Source organism: Candoia aspera, chromosome 1 (genome assembly GCF_035149785.1).
Source record: "Candoia aspera isolate rCanAsp1 chromosome 1, rCanAsp1.hap2, whole genome shotgun sequence".
Taxonomy (NCBI): domain Eukaryota; kingdom Metazoa; phylum Chordata; class Lepidosauria; order Squamata; family Boidae; genus Candoia; species Candoia aspera.
In genome coordinates this window covers 113,350,171-113,371,187 of record NC_086153.1, presented here as the reverse complement: position 1 = coordinate 113,371,187, position 21,017 = coordinate 113,350,171, and the positions used below count along the sequence as shown (strand labels likewise).

Genomic DNA, 21,017 nt, shown 5'->3' with positions numbered 1-21,017 from the left:
CTGAAAGTGAGCTATTTATATTCAAGAAGAGAAATAAAAAATCAGAAAATTATATATACAAAAGTTAACTTCCTACAATTCCATCATGAATAAACCATCTGCTGACAAGTACTAAGTATGAACTTACAGTAGTATAAAGAAGTGTTTTAGAAAACAACACTAAAATTGCATGAAGGGCTAATGTCATAGTGATCATTAAAAAATAAACAAACAAACAAACAAAACCCCCATCCCCACTGCAACGGTCTATGCATACCTTTGTAAGGAAGGCCAAACTATGTCATAATTTAGAAGTTTTCCTGATCTTGATTTTAAAGCCAGTCACTATTATGCTTAAAATTTTGATAAGTTCAAGATCTCTTTCTTACCTGTACGTAAGTCTGTTTTGTGTAAGGAGTAAGTATCTTCAAAAGCATTAGTCACAAGGAGTTCATCAGCATAGAAAAGGCCCAACAGATGCTTTTGTAAGACCTAGATTGGGTCCCATAAAAACAACTCCTCAATCTACACCTGCATAAACAGGCCTGAGGCTAAGATTTAGGGTGTGGAGTTGACTACATGTTTTCATTTTCTTATTTTGTAAAGCAAAAAAAAAAAAAAGAGAGAGAGAGAGAGAGAGAGAGATTCAACTCTATAACTAAAGGGAGAAAGAAGATGTATATGAGATTCTTTTGTTTTATTTTATAATATTTTTTCTTCTATTTACAGGAGGCTTATATTATTTTGTTTGAAGATAATGGAAAGACAGCTACAATGAATTATAGAACACAAAATGAAATGTTTGGGATGAAAGATCATTCATTTCTTCTTTCCTCTCTTGCGATTTTTAGCTACAGTAGGTCTATTATTTGATTTACTTAATTTGGGTGCTTCCCTATGTCTGAGACACAAAGTGCCCGTAGAACTATAAAAATATTACTGTATGTGACCTTAAGAAATGTTCTCACAGCTGAAAACTATGGAGATACACACAGAATTTGATCTGTGTGTCCCCTGAGTCCAGGTAACCCTATAATCAACTCCTGGATTGATATGTACAAAAGAATGTAATTTGCCTTTGGATTTCATAGTTCTTTGAATTCTGTAATATAGTTTATTGGCTCAGAAATACTGAGATATAAGTATTTATTTATTTATCAAATTTCGCCACTGCCCATCTCCCCCCGAGAGAGTAACTCTGGGAGGTTTACAACTGAAGCAAAAAATTAAAATACAATAAAACCACAAATAATACATAAAATATAAATACAAATACAAAATATAAAATATAAAATAGAAACCAGGTGGTAAAGTTCTAATTCAATACATGTATATATAAGTATACGTAGAGATAAAAAAAAATCCTCTGAGGAAAAAGAATATTCATAACTCTGTATTTAAATACACTTTTAAAAAATAAAGACTTCAGTCTGACGCAGAATAGAATATAATGACGTTTGGTATATATAGGAAGAGTGTTTTAATGACCAAAAAAAAAAGCTTCACTTTCCTTCCGGGTGTTTTTAGCAGAGGAAATAAAACTTAGAAAAGCTTCTAACTGTGTTTGAACAACCCTTGATAACCTTTTTTTTTTTTATTATATATATATTAACTACTTCATGCTTGTGTACCATAGCCAGTACCTAAGCAATCATAAACAAAATACCTAGGTACTGTTATTGTGATACTTTGTGGGTTGGATGATCAGTTAGTTTGCATCAGGCTAACTTTAAGATTAGGAAAAATGAGCACAAATAAATGCAACATATAAGTGTATTCTTTTCTAAAATAAATTTCTGTTATTTTTAAAAATACGTATGGCTATTACTTTAAGGCCTTCTCACATGCTCCCTTGGGGGAAAACACCCTGGCCATTTTACTTGTGAGTTTGACTTATCCAACTGTCATATTATGAGCAATATAATTGTATTTTGGCAACTTACATCTTGATTTGACATGTCCCAGTAAGGCCTCTCTCCATAAGACATCACCTCCCACATGACTATTCCATAACTCCATACATCACTTGCTGATGTAAATTTGCGATACTGTATGGCCTCTGGACCTGTCCATCTTACTGGAATTTTGCCACCCTATGGGAAAAGAAAATTTCTGAAACAAGCTCGCTGCATATATGCACAAACATGTCAATTGGGTGGTACACATTACATTTATTAGTACTTAGAACATTTTAGGCACTATTACCATTGTCCCCTAATTAAATCAGAAGTAGACAAGCCCAAGAGCTAACCTCTTACTTTTGCTTCCTAATGTCCACATGCTACTCAATTCTTAGCTTTTCCATTGATTAAGGAAGAACAGCAGCAGAGCTTCCCAATTTCAAATTATCATCTGAGTTTTTCATTCTATTCCAAGTTGTTGCTTCTCAGGAATAGACTATTTTTATAAATGGAAAAATACTTTGGAGTTGTGTAGAGTAGAGAATGCAGGCTTCCAAAAACCAAAACCAAAACAAAGCAGAAAACAAACAAACAAACAACCCCCTTTTCCCAGTTGGGACCCTCATGATGCTGCTTCTCCCACTTTCAATTCTGAGTATTTGAACTTAGGTATTCCACAAACAAGACTCTAAATAATGTGCTGCTGCCTTCCCTATTACAAGAATTCCCAAGCAGTATTAACGTAATTTAGATTTCTTAAGAATAAAGATATTTCAAACAATTGTAAGAGATTTGCGTAGAGGTTTCCACATTATTATTAGTATTCATTCTATGAATGTATTTCCTTTGTTAGGAAGATGGCTTGTTAATAGCTCAGGTTAATGGTCTAGGGTAGTTAAATGATGTTCCCCTCAGAGCTAATATTTGGGAAATAGAGATGTTTCAGTTGGAAAGCCACTGGTGTTTAGAGAAGATGATACAACCATTTCTCCAGAGGACAAAGTTTGTGAGTGAATAAATAGTTCACAGGAAATTAAGAACAATCAGAAAGAGAGAGAGACAGAGAGACAGCAGAAAGAACAACTGGATGAAGCCATATCTGGGGATCTTCTGTGACTCCATTTATGCTCTACTTATAACATGATGTTATAGTATGCAGTTTTTTGAGTATTTGTTAAATAAGAAAATTTACAAACAAAACAAAACAAAACAAAAACCCTGATAAATATCTGGTACCTTCTCTTCCAAAGCAAACCCAACATAATGTCTCACTGTGTATGGAAATGAGAGTATATTGGAGTGGATTTTTTTCTTTTAAGTGTACAACTCACAGTTGTAGTGTAGACAGCTTCAGGATCATCTTCTATAACTCTGGATAGGCCAAAGTCCGACACTTTGCAAACAAGATTGCTATTGACCAGAATATTGCGTGCTGCTAAGTCCCTGTGTACATATCCCATATCTGCCAAGTATCTCATTCCAGCAGCAATTCCTCTCAACATCCCAACCAACTGAATTACTGTAAACTGTCCATCATGTTTCTGAAATGAAGACAGAAAGAGAGAGATGCTTCTTAAAGTAGTTGAGGGGAAAGAAAGTAAACACATCCAGTCTCTACCTTTTAGAATCTAAATGCTGGATGGCACTAGGACAGGAGTGCACAACTTTATTTGGCTCAAGAGCTTATCTTTGAATAAAAGTGAAGTTGGGATCTGTTACTGGGGTGTTTTCAGGAGTGAAATGTATGCTTTTATGTCCTGAAAGTATATGTGCAAATCCTTATATACATGTACATAAGGATTTGCACATATCCATAGTAGGGCTGTTCAAATGCTTTAAAAATGCAGAACCATTACAATTCACAAATATGATTCCATACATTCCAAGCACCACTTTTTTTAAGGAAAGGGGGTAGTACGTTTATTTAAATTATTTCTAATAATTTAAAATTTAGAAACAATATTCTATAATAATGAAGAAATGTTCAGTTTCAAGTATGTACATGTTTGAAGCTGTACATTATGGCCTTTAGTATTTTGGGGAAATACAAATTTATACTAAAGATTGTACATGGATACACTCATCTGTGTAATCATGAATAATAAATAATGAATCAAGGAAGTATAAAAGTAGCTAGATAAACCTATATAAACAAAATACAGTGGGTATGGCAGATAACCCCATCCTTTAAAATCCTTTTATCCTGAATGAAAAACCTTTACATTTGTACAGCTTATCAAAAATCTTTGTGTCTTCAATTTTCTACACTGCAGCTAAAAAAACCCAATCTCATATTTGTAAACCAAAAGTATTTATTCACATAATGACACCTGAGCAGAATTGCTTTCTCAAGCTTCATCTCATGCTGCTGGTTATTTTAATCACAAGAACAAGCTGATCACATGAAAAAGATCCACTGAACCAAGTCCATTAACATAAATAGAACAATCACGCATGCACACACATACACACATATACACATAAATCATAAGCACAGATAATATGATAGAAAACCAACTGCTGAGTTAGTACAGAAAAGATTGGCACTGTACTTTAAAAGCCATGTAAAATATTTTGCTATTGGGCTGAGTTAGAGCTGTCGGCCACAAACGATAAACTTATATAAAATATTGTAAATCTCCCTAATGCTAATGTAGCGATTTTCAAAAAGTGCTTCCTTGATTTCTGAATTATTTCTGCATTAAAGACTCCTCTGCAATGGAGAAAAGATATAACTGTGTTCCCACAATATGGCTTCAGGTCCTAGTCTGTGATGCTAATCAAAACCACTGTATCTGTGCCATGTTGGATCACTTAGATGGCCAAAAATGTTGTTGTTTGATCCTGTCTGGTCTTCTAATTTCTAATCTGATTTTACCAAGACCATTCAGAGATCTCTTAAAATTTAGTGTGTTCTCATTTTACATTGAAAATGTTGTATTATATTAAATTGGTAGCATATATATTTTATTTTTGAAGTACTATATCTGTTTCCCCTGGGCACTCACCCTGAGAAATGCATCCAATGCTCCATTCTCCATGTATTCTATTACAATCATTACTGGTTTTCCTAAAAGAAAGAAAATAGAAAAAGGGAGGCATATTTGGTTTAAAGAAATTATATCTGAACAGAATGTCCCCATTCTGATAAAACATGTTGTTTCTTTGAAAAATGAATAACTGAGGCATGACTGCTCCTAATGCTTCCAAAATAGTTCCTGTGATCTACTAAGTCCTTAAATGTCTGTGTACAGAAAATGATCATGACTCAAAAAATTAAACCATACAAATCAAAATGTCAGTGTGTTCTCCTGTCTCCTGCTGTGTGAACTGAACTCTGGAAGAATGACACTTCAATTAATATGAAAGGACATAAGGAATTTTATTTAATGCTAAATGTGATTAGAAAAAAAAGTGCTATAAAGTTTTACCATCTCTTCTTCATGCAAAAAAAATAAGTTTTTTTCTAAAGCTTAGGGTATATTTAAAATTGCTTTAGTTGGTCATGCATCAAAATAAAAAAAGTCAATTACTTTATGTAGTACAGTGATCTGATTTGAACCATGTACTATGGAAACATAATAACAATGAGCTACAATTTGGAAAGTTGTTCAAAAATCAGAAGTGGTTGCAACCTACCTCTGGTAACAACTCCTTCCAAATGAACAACATTGGGGTGGTCAAACTGTCCCATGATGCTGGCCTCACAAAGAAAATCCCTTCTTTGCTTTTCAGTATAGCCCACTTTTAAGGTTTTAATGGCCACAGCAACATCTCTTTTGCCTGGAAGCTTTAGACGACCGCTGCATACTTCGCCAAACTCTCCTGAATATAAAGAAATACTTATTTGCAACAGAACCATTTTAGTTCACACTGATAAGAGATGAGGCACAATGTTCCCATATACTGGAAAATGAAAATCAAATCAGTAAAAGGACAAAAGCTAATCCAACCAAAGTCCAGCACCTTAAAAAGGTGAAGTGGTTTTAAACACTCACTCACTCACTCACCTGCTCCAGAGACTCTGGGCAACAAACAAAAAAATCATAAAGTAACAACAACAATATAAAACAAGAAATTAAATAAAAAAACCCAAGCTTTAAGGATGATCCATCTCAAAATCCTCTCTTAAGCATTTAAGAATTCACTTGAATTTGTCCCCAGTTAGGTGCCAGCTTTGGTGCAGGTCCTGTGCAGATACCTGAGGAAGAGTTTGCCTTTTTATCTGGGAATGGTTTGAACCTGTTGGGCCTGACAAGGTCCTTATGACTGTGAGTTCGGACAAGCTGCTCCTTAGCTCAATGCCCCTCTTGGCTAACCAAGGCTGCCTGGGGTGGGGGTGAGGGATAATGTATGAGTAGGTTCTAACAGTGAATTCGTCCTTGAGACAGGGGGTTGTTTGCACTCTCAAGAAGCCATCGCTGGATCCCACCATACTGGACAATTTTCATCTGTTGTCCAACCTTCCTTTTTTAGGGAAGGTTGTGGAGAAGGTGGTTGTGTAGCAGTTTCAGTGGACCCTGGATGAACCAGATTATCTGGATCTCTTTGAGTCAGAACTCAGGCCTGGGTATGGGAGTGGGCAGCATTGTATTGTGCTGGTTCTCTTCCTTCCTGTGGGGCCAGTCAGTGTTGATTTGGAATGAGAGATCCCACCCTCGACCTCTGCTATGCAGGATTCAACAGGGTTTGGTACTCTCTCCGCTCCTATTTAATATCTACATGAAGCTGTTATTTACAGGTAATAATCAGCACCTTGAATTTACTAGGAAACAAAATGACAACCATCGCAGCACTTGATGGTACTAGTGCAGTACTCCTGTAGCAGTTTTCTGAAGTTTCTGAACAGTCTTCAAGGGCAGTCTCAACTAAAGTGTTTGTAGTAGTCCAAAGTAATAAGAGTTTAAGTATCTGTCAATAAGGCCTCCTATTCTAAAAAGGGCTCAAATTGGTACACTAGCCAAAGCCTGGGTCTTCATATGCTGTTCCAGCAGGTGCCATAGGTCCAAGAGGACAACCAAATTATAAACTTGCTCCATCAGGGGGATTGCAACCGCAAACAGAAGGGCTACTGGAAAATCAGCAGCCACTTGGTCTTGCTACGATTTAATTTCAGTCTTTCATCGCATCCAATTAAATATTTTTGAACATAATACTTCATTAGAAAAGCCCACTGAAAGAAAGGCATACAAATATACTTAGTGCTTGTAAGATGTCAACATCTAAATGGCTCTAAATGTCAACAGTTCAGTTTATTCTTTAGCAATCTGGAAATTACAAAAACGATATGCCATAAACAGAATAAGCAGCACACTACATATTGTCTATTATACATAGGCACTGCTGTCTGCCATAAACCTGTCAGCAGAAAATGCAGAAAATTACAGCACAGTCATCAAAATCAAACATGCACATCAGCCACTGAAAGACTAAGAGCTTTTATTCCATGGACAATTGCACTACAATAGCAGAGAAAAGTGTCGGAATTTCAGTGCCACTTGTCATAGAGAAGTTCTATACCTTTTTATTTTATGAGTGATGTGGATATTCCTTCTTGAATTTGTCAATTTAGGGTATCTGAGTCACTTCCCTCTTAATATTCCTTGGTAAGTATGACTCCCAAGTTAAGCCATACAGAAGCTCAGTTTAAATACTTATGCTAAAGCGTCTGGCACATTTTGATTTGCAACTCCAGACAAAAAAAGAGGCATTTATTTGTTTATATGTCAGTCCTTCAAGGTAGGTCAGGTCAGGAAACAGACTCCACAATTTTGACTGGAACTATACTTTATAGATATAGGCTATAGTAACAGAATCTTGATCACCTGACTTTTCCCTTATTCACTCCTTCCCTCTTTTACCCCCATGAATAAGAGGAATTCACTATGAGCTTCTTTTTCAAGCTTTCTCTGTTTCCTGGGCTTAACACACGTTTATCCAACTGTGGCCTCTGTCTAGTGTCTCCAGAATCATCTCTGTGAATCTCTACAATATGTGTGCATTTGGAGATTCTGAAGAGCTGCCCTGTATATCTGCCAAGGGTAGAAAAAAAAATCAATTCTTCCCAGGAACCCAGTTTTCTCAGCAGTAGTCATTCAATAGAGAACCTTCTTAAACAACAGTCTGCATGGAGGATCCAGTTCCCATGGACAATTATCTGTATTGCAGAATGGAAATGCTTATGGCTAAGTTATCATGATCCTAACTTTAGGTAAATATATGAATAAGGCTTTAAAAGTTCACATTTGGCTTTTATACCTCAAACTTTCACTGTTTTGATGTTTCTGCACATAAGAGTTCTAAATGTGGATACAACATAGTATCAAAACCCATGATACTACACTGGCAATACAGAGGAGAAATTCTTATTCAAATGTATTTCTGGAGCATCTTTTGTGAAGTTCAACTGAAAAACCATACATTAAAAGAGATTCTGATTCAGAGTGCACACTGGAACATAATGTTAATTAAAGGCCACATCATTTTCTGTGACTGCAATCATATAATCACTGCCTTAGGAATAAATAAAAGAACACGTACATAACTGAAGTGACTGGAAATTACTTCTGTGTAAATATTCATACGATTGATCTGTCTTTCATATATATATTTTTAAAGGGCCATTTCCTCCTTTTAAAATAATATATACATTATAGCTCTTGTCACACTGCAATGGTGATCTAAAGAAAAATAGGTCTTTAAAGATACACCATAAAACAACAGGAAATCAAAGAATGTTTCCTCCAGGAGTCTTAGGTATTTGACATCTTTCTTGCCCATGGATACTTAATTTCACTACATGAACTAGTGTAATGAAAGTGTCACATCTCTTATTAATGCAAACAAATGGAAACAGGTTTCCAGAGCACGAACATCATTGCCTAAGTATGTGGAAAAAAGAAGGAAAGCAATGTAATGACAGCACAATTACCATCACTCACAAAAGCCAAGACAAGAACTTCTTAGAGCAATGAAATGTGTTAAGAGTGGCACCAAAAATAGTCCCTGAAGAAAAGCTTCTCTATAGACCAATTCCTAGTTGGAACAAATATGATCTAACTTCACAGGCAGATCCTTTATGTGTACATGTAAGATTGCCTTTGTAATTTAATGGAAGTATTTGGCAAACTGTATAGGCATCTGCATTTGAACTCAAGTGTAATTTCTTCTTTTAATAAGGTGTAAGCCAAAATAAATGATCTGCGTTTATAATATGTAATAGTATTTATTTTTCCCAAATGTTTGGGACCACTGGGATGTTCATGTATTTGTTTTACACATATGAGCAAGTGTAGCTTTGTTGCCACTAATTACCCTGATACCAGCAATACGCTCCCTAAGTAAATATAATTATTTGCCTGTCATCCTGAAATATGAGTTTTGATTTGCCTAAATGCAAGAACTGTATATGGAAGCCAGTCACCTTACCTGCACCAATCACACGCTCTATTTTAATACAGGAAGCATCTAACTCCTTGGCGAATTGATGGACTGCTCTATTGGGATCCTCGTAGGTTTCAGGGTCAATGTAGGTTTTGGTGCCTGGAAATTTAACTGTAATGATGTAAGAAAGCATGACTGTGATGAAGCAAACCATTTATGATGCATCCAACCCCGAGATTTAATTATGCAAAATATTCCCTAGAACTGGGAAGCTTTTGTCAAACCAAGAGTTCTGCATATGAGGAATCCTAGCTGGAACAATCAGAAATGCTGTAAAGGCATTCTGATTTTCCTTACTTGACAGATTTTCTGTTCTAATAAAAATATGCAACATGTGGTAGAAATACATTTCATAAATGGGATTTTTTCATCTGGAGCTCTCATAAACCCACAAAGAGGAAGCACGGTGATTGCATTAGAAAAAGTTGTTTGGCATATAAGGTAATCAAGTATTTTTCAGGAAACACTTAGACTTGCTTATGTTTATGGCCAGCAAACAGTTTTACAGAGTGGTCAATTGGAAGAGGGATTAATAAATAAGACCTCAGTTTCTTTTTTCCCCCAGTTTAGGCATCTGTGCCAGGCATCACACGAATTGTGCTTTTATTTCTTCTGAGTTGGGAACTGGAAGCACAAATTATATTTGGCTCTGACAAGTACTATTTTCTACTTTTCAATGATACTTAGTCCAAACAGTGCTAATCACATTTTATTATTGTGAAAAGTTATACCATATCAGTGTGTATGCATGTATTCCTGAACTCTAAAAAGAGTATCATTTGGCCTTTGTTCTGACAATTGGTCTAAGCCTGTTCCCTAATGGTGAATATGAAATAGGCTTATCCACGTTATCAAATGTTTCTTAATTTGTCACCCCAAAATTGCATATTAGTCAATCTGGCCAGAAGGGAAAGGAACTCTGTTCTTCAGAACACATCTGTTATTGAACTACAAAGACTATCTTCTCAAGGGGGGCAAGGAATGTGGGAAAAAGAATCAAAATAAATGTTCTGGCTTGCCAAAAAAAAAAAAAAGTAGGGGGGGGGGAGTGACACTAAAACAGAGGACACCTAAGGAGGAATGTTCAGACACTGGTTTCAACACTTTCCAAAATGCTATTAATGAAATGATCAGGCCCAACACATTAACATAGGGACTCTACACATACAGGAAGTTCTCAGAAATACATCCCTTTTTATGCAGTGAGATTTACTCTCCGGTAAATGGATAGCAAACTGCAGCATCTGAGTTATTACAGGTGTTAATTGTCATAGCTGTGTTTTTCATGTAACCTCCTGGAAATGTAATGCTAGTAGTATAGAAGTCATCTCTAGCATTCTGACTATTTCTAAAAATTATTTCAAATATTCTGTAAATGTTTATTATTCTACATAGCATTTTTCAGTAGGTGAAAACAGTAACTATGATTAGTACTAATGACAATGGCTCAGTTTCTGGAGCTGATAAGCGCTCATTCTTATTTAGGTTCAGAAATAATAAGGAACTGGCTGAACACAAGAGGTTAACTACATTATGCTTTCAGGCAAGCAGATGGAGAATGAACCATCTCCTTGCACTTATACTGAGGGCCTGAATTGGAGGTAACCTTGTGAATTTCAAACGGGTCTTTGATGGTACTTTATTCAAGCTGTCATAAAACACTTTGACATGCCAAAGCTTTCTTGGCATATCAACATGAAGTAATGTTGCCTCAGATTCAAAGGCATTGCTAAAAGAAAACAGAAAGAGTAAACAAAATGTAAATTGGAATTGCTTAACTGAACTTTTCCATTGTGTGTTTCTACCTTTAAAATGTAATATTTGGGATTACTGAAAGTTTGGAAAACTGAAAGGGAAGACTGGATATTCTGTCCAATCTAGCACTCCGAGCTAGTTGAAGAGTTACTATTATAATTTACCATGAAAAATCAAGTCTATTTTTTTTAGCATACAAGAAAATTGTCTGGATTGTAGAGGAACAAAAGGATGCAAAATTGAAATGACTAGTGAGTACAGCACATTATTTAATTTTTCCTTGGAAACAACGACCATATCAAATTAAATGCTATGCTTTCTCTCAGAAGACCCCTAAAAAAATAGTCAGATGAAAAAAATAAGAAAAAATAAGCCTTTGTAGTAGATAATCTGTTATGACAGATTTTCAACTTCCCTTGCTAGAAAGGAATACAATGAAGGAATAAGATGTTGTTTTCAATTTCAGTTTCTAACTATTAAGACTAAGCTGTTAACCTATTTATATTTTTCCCCAAACATATCATTTAAAAATAGTGCATGCTGAGGAAAAGCATTCTTCAGCTAGCGCTTTTCGTTATAGACACATATAAATGGAAACACCCCCCCCCCCATTGACCCCTCAACACATAAATTAATTGCACTTTCTTTTCAAACATTACTTGGCAGGGCATATTTAAAAGGAAAAAAAAAAAACTATTTTAAAAATGTGAAGATTCTCACAGCAACTAAAATGAGACACTATTAGTAAGCCTCTTACACACTTAGCATAATTCCATTTCACCAGTGGGATATTTGCCGTTGCATTATTTTTAAAACAATCAGCAATGAGAATGCAGTAATTCTGATCCTCTTTACTGTTTTCTATTTCCTTAGTAAGACTTGATTTAGACTGGATCTTTCCAACCTGTGCTCTGTGAAGGGTGAAACCCACTGTTTTCCTTCACGATGGAAGGTTTCCATCAGTGGCCAAGAAGGAGAATTTCAATAATTTCCCTTTCCCTTGCAGCTGTTAGGTTCTCAGAAATCTACCTCCCATGCGCCATCATGAAAGGAAGGTCTTCCTTCAGTGGAGGGAAGATGTCATGAGTAAGGATGGCGAGCAGGGGGCTCCCACCCAGACTGTCAAGCGCATGCGTAGCACTGAGGAACTGTTCAGCCATTCAGAGAGACACAGATCGGGACCGCCTTAACCTTTGGGGGTTTATATGGCTGGGTTTTTCCCACGCTTCCTCAGTTCGTTAGGATTCTTGTTAAGTACTAGTAATAAATATTAGAGACCAAGTCATTGTCTCAGTGTGTTTCCTGGTAGTCAGGACAGAAGCCAATCAAATGCTATACACTGATTTTAATGCTGCCATATCTAAACCTAGGGGAGCCAAACAAATACAGGCTGATCTGATATTCTGAAAAGAGGAAAAGGAAAATATAAACCTTGACTTAACATGGATCTGAATCTCCGGTTACCAAAACCAAATCCTTCAAAAAATGGTAATTTGGAATGTGTGGGGATCTGTACAAACACCTCTTTTGTCATTTTTATGAGAAGCGAAGTGGTTTTATTTGAACACACATGTTGAAACAATTGAGAACAATTTCTGAAGCAGCTGCTTAAGCCTAGAAAAGATGCAGCGATTTATGATTTGAAAACAGTTGTTTCTTATGTGCTCCTGTACGTGTTGAGAAATCCTCTTTTGAAGAAATTGCATACCCTATCCGATGTTGAGCACCAAGGAATTGCTAGAGTAAGATTTCTATGGCTGGTATTTTTAAACTAATCCATTTGCTATAAGGATACTGAACTGTGTCTTTCTAAACATTTTAGTAGCTTTTCTTAATATCTGTATATTTTGTGTGTGTGTATGTATGTGTATTTATGTGTGTGTATGTATGTGTGTGTGTGTGTGTGTAGATAGATAGATAGATAGATAGATAGATAGATAGATAGATAGATAGATAGATAGATAGATATTGATTGGTCAACAGATTTGCAAAATAAGGGAGCAGAAAATGAATATAAATATTTCAACTTGAGTATACATTCGTAAAATGAGAAATAGGCAAGTCTGCCCTAAATCATGTAACTGCAAGGTAATGACTGTATGGTGAGGAGAATTCTTATTCCTTACATAGACATGAATATCAAATATCAATATTAAGATATTAACATCATCAGTAGTTATCACATTTAGGGGGAAAAAGCAGCTAGAGCCAGGTAGCTTGGCAGATTGAACATCTGGACTACAGAACGTGGATATATTTTGTATTATTTCTGCTTTATTCTGCAATTCCAGGATTTTAACTAAAAACTTGCATTGACTTAAATATTTCTTGTTGATCCCTTAAGTATGATGAGTGAATCTGTTATTTCCACTTTTGCTTACGTATTTATTTTCACAACTGTATCACTTTACATATGTAGAAAAATACCTTCACAAACTACTGAATGAACTATTGTGCACATTTCTCTTAGTATATGCATATTTTCTATGTACTTTCTTAGCCTTCATATTTGGGAAGCAATTTCCCCTAATAAATACTTTTGTCCTATATATTTCTACTTTATCTTTCTGCTTATATAAGCATTTACTGCAACTCACAATAAAATAGAATACAAAATGTAAAACACAGCAGAAATATTGATACAATAAAATCAAAGTCAAAATGTAAATAAATATTAATTTAATTTGATACTATCAAATATTTGTTTGGCTTCTGAGTAGCAAATTGAATGACAAAATTTAGAAAACTTTGTAATCTGATGGATACATATTCAGATAGTCATTATTCCTATGGAAATACTGACGATTACAGAGTTAATGAAATAAATAAAATACACATCACTAATATACAAGATTACATTCGCATGGACAATTATTGATGTTGTCTTTAAACAATTCAAATATATTTCCTGTCTATATGCACTAAAATACTGGTTGATACAGTTCAAGGGTTCAGTTAAATCTTAATTGATTGACTGGGCTATTATCAACATAAAATACATTTGCATTTCATGCTGGCTATTTACTGAAAAAAAATTTTGAAAGAAGCATCATCATCATCATCATCATCAATGTTCATCATCATTAGAGTTTCAGCTTTGGTACGACCGAGGAAATATAAATGTCATAATCAAACATCTGCTGGGCCAATAACTATTAATTACATCAATCATGTTTGCTCAGGAAAGCAGCCAGATGTTTGTGGACTGGAAAGAAGCATACAGATAGTCCTCGTTTACTGACTGCCTCATTTAGCAACCAAAGTTACGATGGTATAAAAAAAAGTTTTGCGACCAATCTTTGCCTTTTTCACCATCACAGCATCCCATGGTCACGTAATTGCCATACAGGTGTTTTGCAACTGGCACGCATTTATGACCATCACAGTGTCCTGCGGTCACGTGATTGCCATTTATATCCTTTGCAAATGACTTGCGACAAGCAGAGTTAATAGAGAAGGCAGAAGTAAAATTGTAAGTTGTGATAAGATGATGCTTTGCTTAACAACTGTGGTGCTTTGTTTAGCAACTAAATGGGAAGTAAGGTCGTAAGCCCGTGGCAATCACATGATCTTCTACTTAACAACTGTGGCACTTAGTGATGGAGTTGCTGGTTCCAGTTGTGGTCACTAAGCAAGAACTGCCTGTATATCAAAGCCCAGTAACAAAATCTATGAGGTGATTTTGGAAGAGGTAAGTTTTTAACTTTACATTTGCTGTTTACACAACTTTAAAATGTTCTTCAGCAAAAACATTCTCTTAACACTGTCACTGTTCTATTAATGCCAGGACCAATCTACTGTAATTGGTCTGGAAACTCCTGGATGAAATAACAGCAAAGCACTTACAATGAAAGTAAAGTTCTTCATCTCCTTCTTGGTCAGCTTTGCTATAGCCACAGTGTCTAGGGAAAAAAAAACAAGTTTTAATTAAAATTGTGTCACACTTTAATGTGTTAGAAATAATAACAAGAACGTAATAGGAAATACAATTCTTTCTAGATTTTTAACGTATTTATTTCAAAGTACATAGACTGTTGCAGCTGATAGATAGTTTATATATCTCTAAGTATTCAGTGACCGCCAATGGCTGATTGCCATACCGTATATACCCTGCAATATATTAATGTGTTTGCCCACAGATCTCGCAGAAGTTTGTTTTAAAAGGCAAATGAAAGGATACACTAGAAAATTGACTGGCAGATTATTATATATAGTTCTTTGGATCCTTTGTCATAAAAAAAAAATGATCTAAATTTTTTGTGCTTTTCAGTTTAAAAAATCCCTACAGTTGCTCACCCTTTGGCAAGCATCTCTACAGATGTATCTATATAAACCAGCAGTTTACTAATGATTAATAAGCATTTGAGTTTTTTCAATTCCTGTCTACCTTAAACATCTTAAAATTTGAAAGTAGTACCTTCGCCCAATGATGAAGCCAAAAACCATGAAAATCAGGATGATTGTGCCTGCCACAGCTACCACAGCTATGATGATTACAGGATTCTGTTCACTGGAAACGGCAGTGGCTGTACCAGGGAAGAAACATGCAAAGGTAGGAAGTCAAATAAAGGTATATATCTTTCTAGAAATTTCATCTTCCGTAATCTAACACACAGAATCTGTATTCAGTAGTTGTGAGCAAGAAATAAGCTTGCTTCTTCAATCTGAGAAAGGTTCTTTGCCTGACGAGCAAAAGCATTCAACACATATAGATTTCTCATTACTTCAGCTTTATGTCAGGAAATGGGATCTGTTGCATTTTTGCCAGCCAACACAATTGCTTAACTACAAAAACAAGTTGTGGTGAGAAAATATAGCAATTCTGGAATATAATTTGAAAAAGTAAATTCCCGAGGCATATAGACTAAACCTTCAAATCTATGCACCCAGTTAGAAACAGTGGTACCACCTGGGCCGGACCTTTTGTCATAGGTCTGGGTCCTACAGCTCTAGGAAACCTCAAATTAAGCACCATTCTATAAAAAATAAAGTTAAAGAGGTTCTGGTCCCCTCTCCCCCATGTGTGCCCGCCCTCCCCACCACTGTTGTTTTTTTCCCTCAATTCAGCTGGCAGAAGCAGACACTGAAATATTTTGTTACTTTTTCTTCTGATGGTTAAAAAAAGTTTGCTCTGTTATATAACAGAACTGCAGTTGCATCATTAGCTTTATTTTTCAGTGAATCTCTGCACATTCCTGCATAGTGCTTCATAAAAGCCCTCTGGAGAATGAATGGACATGAAGGGTTTTTGTTCTGCAGCCCCAACTCTCCGAGAAAAATGGATTTTGGAAAGATTTATTTATTTATTATTCACATTTCTATCACCGCCCATCTCCCCCTAAAAGGGGGACTCTGGGCGGTTTACAATAACATTCACCTTAAAACCTAACATCATAAAATCACCAATATTAAAATAATATAAATATAAAATTCAAGTGGGAGATTTCCATTCCATCGGGAGAACTCTACCTCACCAGCCACCCCCAGGAAGAGCTGTTGCCCTTCCCACCCCAGGCGAGGCGGCAAAACCAGGTCTTCAAGCCCCTCCGGAAGGTCGGGAGCAAAGGGGCCTGCCTCACCTCAGGGGGTAGAATGTTCCACAGGACGGGCACCACTGCAGAGAAGGCCCATCTCCTGGACCCCGCCAGATGGAATTCTCTTATTGACAGGATCCGCAACATGCCCTCTCTGCATGATCAGGTGGGACGGGTTGATGTTATAGCGATGAGACGGTCCCTCAGGTAGCCCGGCCCCATGCCATGTAGGGCTTTAAAGGTGATAACCAACACCTTGAATTGGACCCGGAAGCAAACTGGAACCCAATGCAGCTCATGCAGTAGAGGTGTTACATTTGCTGATCTTGGAGCACTCATCACTGTTCGCGCAGCCGCATTTTGGACCAACTGAAGCTTCCAGATACTCTTCAAGAGTAGCCCCATGTACAGCGCATTGCAGTAGTCTATATGGGAGATGACCAGGGCATGAGTGACTGTCTGGAGGGCATCTTGATCCAGGAAAGGGCGTAACCGGTGCACAACCTGAAGTTGTGCAAAGGCCCTCCAAGCCACGACTGCCACCTGCTCTTCGAGCAGGAGTCGTGAGTCCAGGAGGACCCCCAAGTTACGCACGGGTTCTGAATGGGGCAGTGCAACCCCATCCAGAACTAAAGATGACAACTTCCCAGATACCAAGGAGCCATCAATCCACAGCCACTCTGTCTTACCAGGGTTCAGCTGAAGCCTGTTGCTCCCCATCCAGGCCCCCACAGCCCCCAGGTACTGAGAAAGGGCATTGACCACATCACTTACTTCACCCGGGATGGAGATATATATCTGAGTATCATCAGCATACTGATGGTACCTCATCCCGTGGTGATGGATGACCTCACCCAGCGGTTTCATGTAGATGTTAAATAGGAGAGGGGAGAGAACCAAACCCTGAATCTGAGCGAATTTACCTTGCAGATCCTCAGCAAATTCCTCCGCACGGCCCTGTAGGTGGGAGACAGAGCCCCCCTACCTAATAACGATTGCGTAATTTTAAACAGGGCCGTTGGGCAGCATTCTGCGGATGCAATAAGAGAGGAGAAATATTGATGTTTCGCCGCTCTTACCGCCACAAGGTAGGCCTTAATAGCTGCTCTAGCTTGTGTTCGGTCAGATTCAGTCTTTGTCTTCCTCCAGCGGTGCTCTAGGCATCTCTTCACCCTCTTCAAAACCTGCAGTTCCTCCGTAAACCACGGGGAGTGCCGGGTTTGAGTGGGCAAGAGAGGCCGCACAGGTGCGATCCTGTCCAAGGCCCTGGCCGCTTCCCTATTCCAGGTTGCGGCCAGGACCTCCGCTGGATAGTGCAGTAGATCCCCGGGTATAACCCCCAGCTCCTTCTGAAACCTCACTGGGTCCATCAGTCGCCGGGGGCAGACCAATTGAATGGGTCCTGCCTCTCTGCAGAGGGGGGCAGCACAAGAGAATCTCAGGGCCACCAGGGTGTGGTCTGACCATGACAATGGGGACAGATCTACCTCTCCCCTCAGATCACATTGCCACTGCTCCGACAAGAAAACCAAGTCCGGAGTGAGGCCACTGTCTCGAGTTGGGTCCAGAATGATCTGAGACAGGCCCATGGCTGCCATGGTAGCCATGAACTCCTGAGCCGCATCCGAGGCATGTCCCAGGGAAGGTAGGTTGAAGTCCCCCAAGATCATAAGCCTGGGGAACTCCACCACCAACCCTGAGACGGCCTCAAGCAGCTCAGGCAGGGAGGTTGCCACGTAGCAGGGAGGCTGGTACAGCAGCAACACTCCCAACTGTTCTCAGGTGCCCAACTTGAGAAACAGGTCTCACAACCGGCTACCTGTGGAGCAGTGCCCCTGAAGGCTACTAGAGATTCTCGGATGACAACTGCCACCCCACCTCCCCTGTCCCAGTGTCGCGGCTGGTGCCACACCTGAAACCCAGCCAGGCATATTTCTGAAAGGGCTACCCGCGCTTCCTGACCCAGCCAGGTCTCAGTGATACATGCCAGGTCTGCCCCCTCCTCTGCAATCAAGTCACTTATAAGGGGGGCTTTGTTGTTGACTGATCTGGCATTCAGAAGCAGTAGCCGGAGACCAGGGCCCTCAGGGATCTGCTGACCAGGACCTGGGTATGAACCTGCAGGGCCAGAACACGCTACCGGTAACAGACACCGGGAGCGTCTTCCCCGGAAATGGCCTGCCCTCCAGTTCCTGTCGTAACATCCCCAGCCCGTCACCACCTCAATAGTGAAACCTGCCCTACAACCCCCAGGGTAGCCAGGCCCAGTTGCCTCCACTCCTGAACCACCGGCCACCCTGGTATAACGCAAGGGTTCCTTCCCCCATGCACACATCCTCCCACCCTCAGTCAACCTCAGGTGGAGGCAGGCCCTCCAGTGCACCAGCTCCTGCTCTCGGCGCTGTTAGAGCCTACCCCCCCCATCCACTCACTGTGTCCACCCCGCCACCACTCTCACTGGTCACGGGGGGGCACCCCACCCATTCCTACCCACCTCCTGACTCTCACTCAGGGGTGGGTACTCTTACACACTCCAGTCAATCTTGGGCTCCCTCTGTGTACTCTCACCCCTGGAGGTAAGCCCATACTCAGTCTGAGGGGCGCACCAAACCACTCTGCCGCTTCTAACAAATGGGCATTCCCCAGACCCCCAGACACAGAGCCCGAGAACCCTGACAATCCCCAGTCCACCGATGCTAGAAAAGCAGCTGTCAGGTGAGAAACAGAAATTTCCCAATAAAGGAAAATCTAGATCTTCTTACAAGGTGGGCACATAGGAATGAAAATGGAATAAAGTACCCAAAGGGCTAATTTCCTTTCTCCCCTTTTTTTAGTTGAAATTTCCGCTGGCCACACATTCTGGTTTTTTGGAAGAACCAACTTTCCTGCTTGGTGCCTATTTTTTCCATCTAGAAAGAATGAAGTTCTTTGCTTCTTCTTAGGACATTTTCCACTCTCCTCTCCTCCTCCAAGCAGATAAACCACCTCCAGAAGTTCAGATACTCCGTTGAATAGTATCTGATGCATCTTTCTTTCTCTCACATACAGTCCCCAATTGGTCTGCTGTAGATCTCTGGCTCAGTGCATAACTTCTCTCCCCACTTTCCATTCCTGCTAGTATCCACAGTGAATTAAATAAATTTAACAGTATTTTTGAAATACTGGTATTTAAAGAGAAGTACCGAAGATAGAATATTGTATAGTTTTTTTCTAATCCTCAGAAGTGCAACTTAAAAAACAAAAACACGGAGCAAAATGTCGTTGCTCTGGTCAGTCTTATTCCCTTCTGAAAATGGGACACAATGGAACCATATAAATACGATTTGAGAATTGTATCTGAATATATCCAGTATCAATAAAAAAAAAAAATGTTAAGAGTCAGCAACAAAGGTTCTACCCCAGAAACTATTACTGTTATCAGAAGAAAATAACTCAAGAAGTATGAATCAAGTGATCCGAACATGAACAAAAAACATTATCCATTTATTTGGAATGTTAAAATGAAAGGCCTCAAGACATTGAGTCATTTCTTGCTATATAACTGTACATGTCGCTTTATGGATTTTAAAAGAAAACCTTAAGGTTGTTGTTTTTTTTTTCCCCCAAGACAGGTAATCGCAGTTAAAAATCAGCACTGATTTAGGTCTTGCTTGTAAACCTCAAGGTAACTTAGAGGAAATCCTGAGACTTCAACTGAGAAGTGAGAAATGAGACTATAATTGGGAAAGGCTGAAATATTTCCATTCCACCAATTTGCTAGACGTTTTGGGTTTCATTGATATTAATTGCCAAAAATTGTATGTAAATGTTACCTGTTGCTTCTTCTAGTGTAGCAACATCTAGTCTAGGGCTATAATTTCCATAGCCAGCAGCAGTAAAAGCACGAATCTGGAAAACATATACAGTTCCTGGTTTCAGATTATTAACCGAAGCAGAAGTGGCCCTGGTTTTCACTGTTGAGTAAGTTCTCTCCCTTTGGTCCTGCAAACATAAATACACAATTGAATGGTATTTAACTTTCAGACTTCCATTTTGCTTCGTATCAATAATTGATAGCTGGTTTCTGGCACCCTATTTCAATTTATTAGAAGGAAGTTTTTTTCCTCCTGCATAAAGAATTTAGCACAGTCTCTGCTGCAGCATCACACAATGCCATTTCACTGAGGAGATTTTAAAATAAAACAAAATGTAAATGGGAAGCACATGGTGCTGCTCATAAAAGGGAAGAGAAAAAATCATTGCCTTTTCTGTTTGATTGTGGACTTTCGCTTGTTCATCGATCAGTTTATGAATTAGCACTTTCCTCCCTGCTCTTAGGAAATAAGGTGTTCTTTTGCAGCTACCTAGAAATATCGTAACATCATAACAATTATTTATTTCAGCTCTGCAGACTCTGCAAAGCTCA

General features: G+C 38.4%; 1 protein-coding gene across 2 annotated transcripts in view; it reads right to left on the bottom strand.

Moving 5' to 3' along the window:
* Window positions 1-21,017, bottom strand: part of EPHA7 (EPH receptor A7) — a 194,211-nt gene that overhangs the window by 20,147 nt on the left and 153,047 nt on the right. The window contains exons 7-14 of one of the 2 annotated variants that reach the window (XM_063312012.1): window positions 20,425-20,593; window positions 15,496-15,604; window positions 14,925-14,980; window positions 9,309-9,434; window positions 5,520-5,705; window positions 4,889-4,950; window positions 3,212-3,421; window positions 1,923-2,072 (exon numbers count right to left, since the gene is read on the bottom strand). In XM_063312012.1, coding sequence (XP_063168082.1) covers window positions 1,923-2,072; window positions 3,212-3,421; window positions 4,889-4,950; window positions 5,520-5,705; window positions 9,309-9,434; window positions 14,925-14,980; window positions 15,496-15,604; window positions 20,425-20,593 — 1,068 coding nt within the window. The remainder of the gene's footprint in view (window positions 1-1,922; window positions 2,073-3,211; window positions 3,422-4,888; window positions 4,951-5,519; window positions 5,706-9,308; window positions 9,435-14,924; window positions 14,981-15,495; window positions 15,605-20,424; window positions 20,594-21,017) is intronic. The other variant, XM_063312020.1, reaches the window with a different exon arrangement.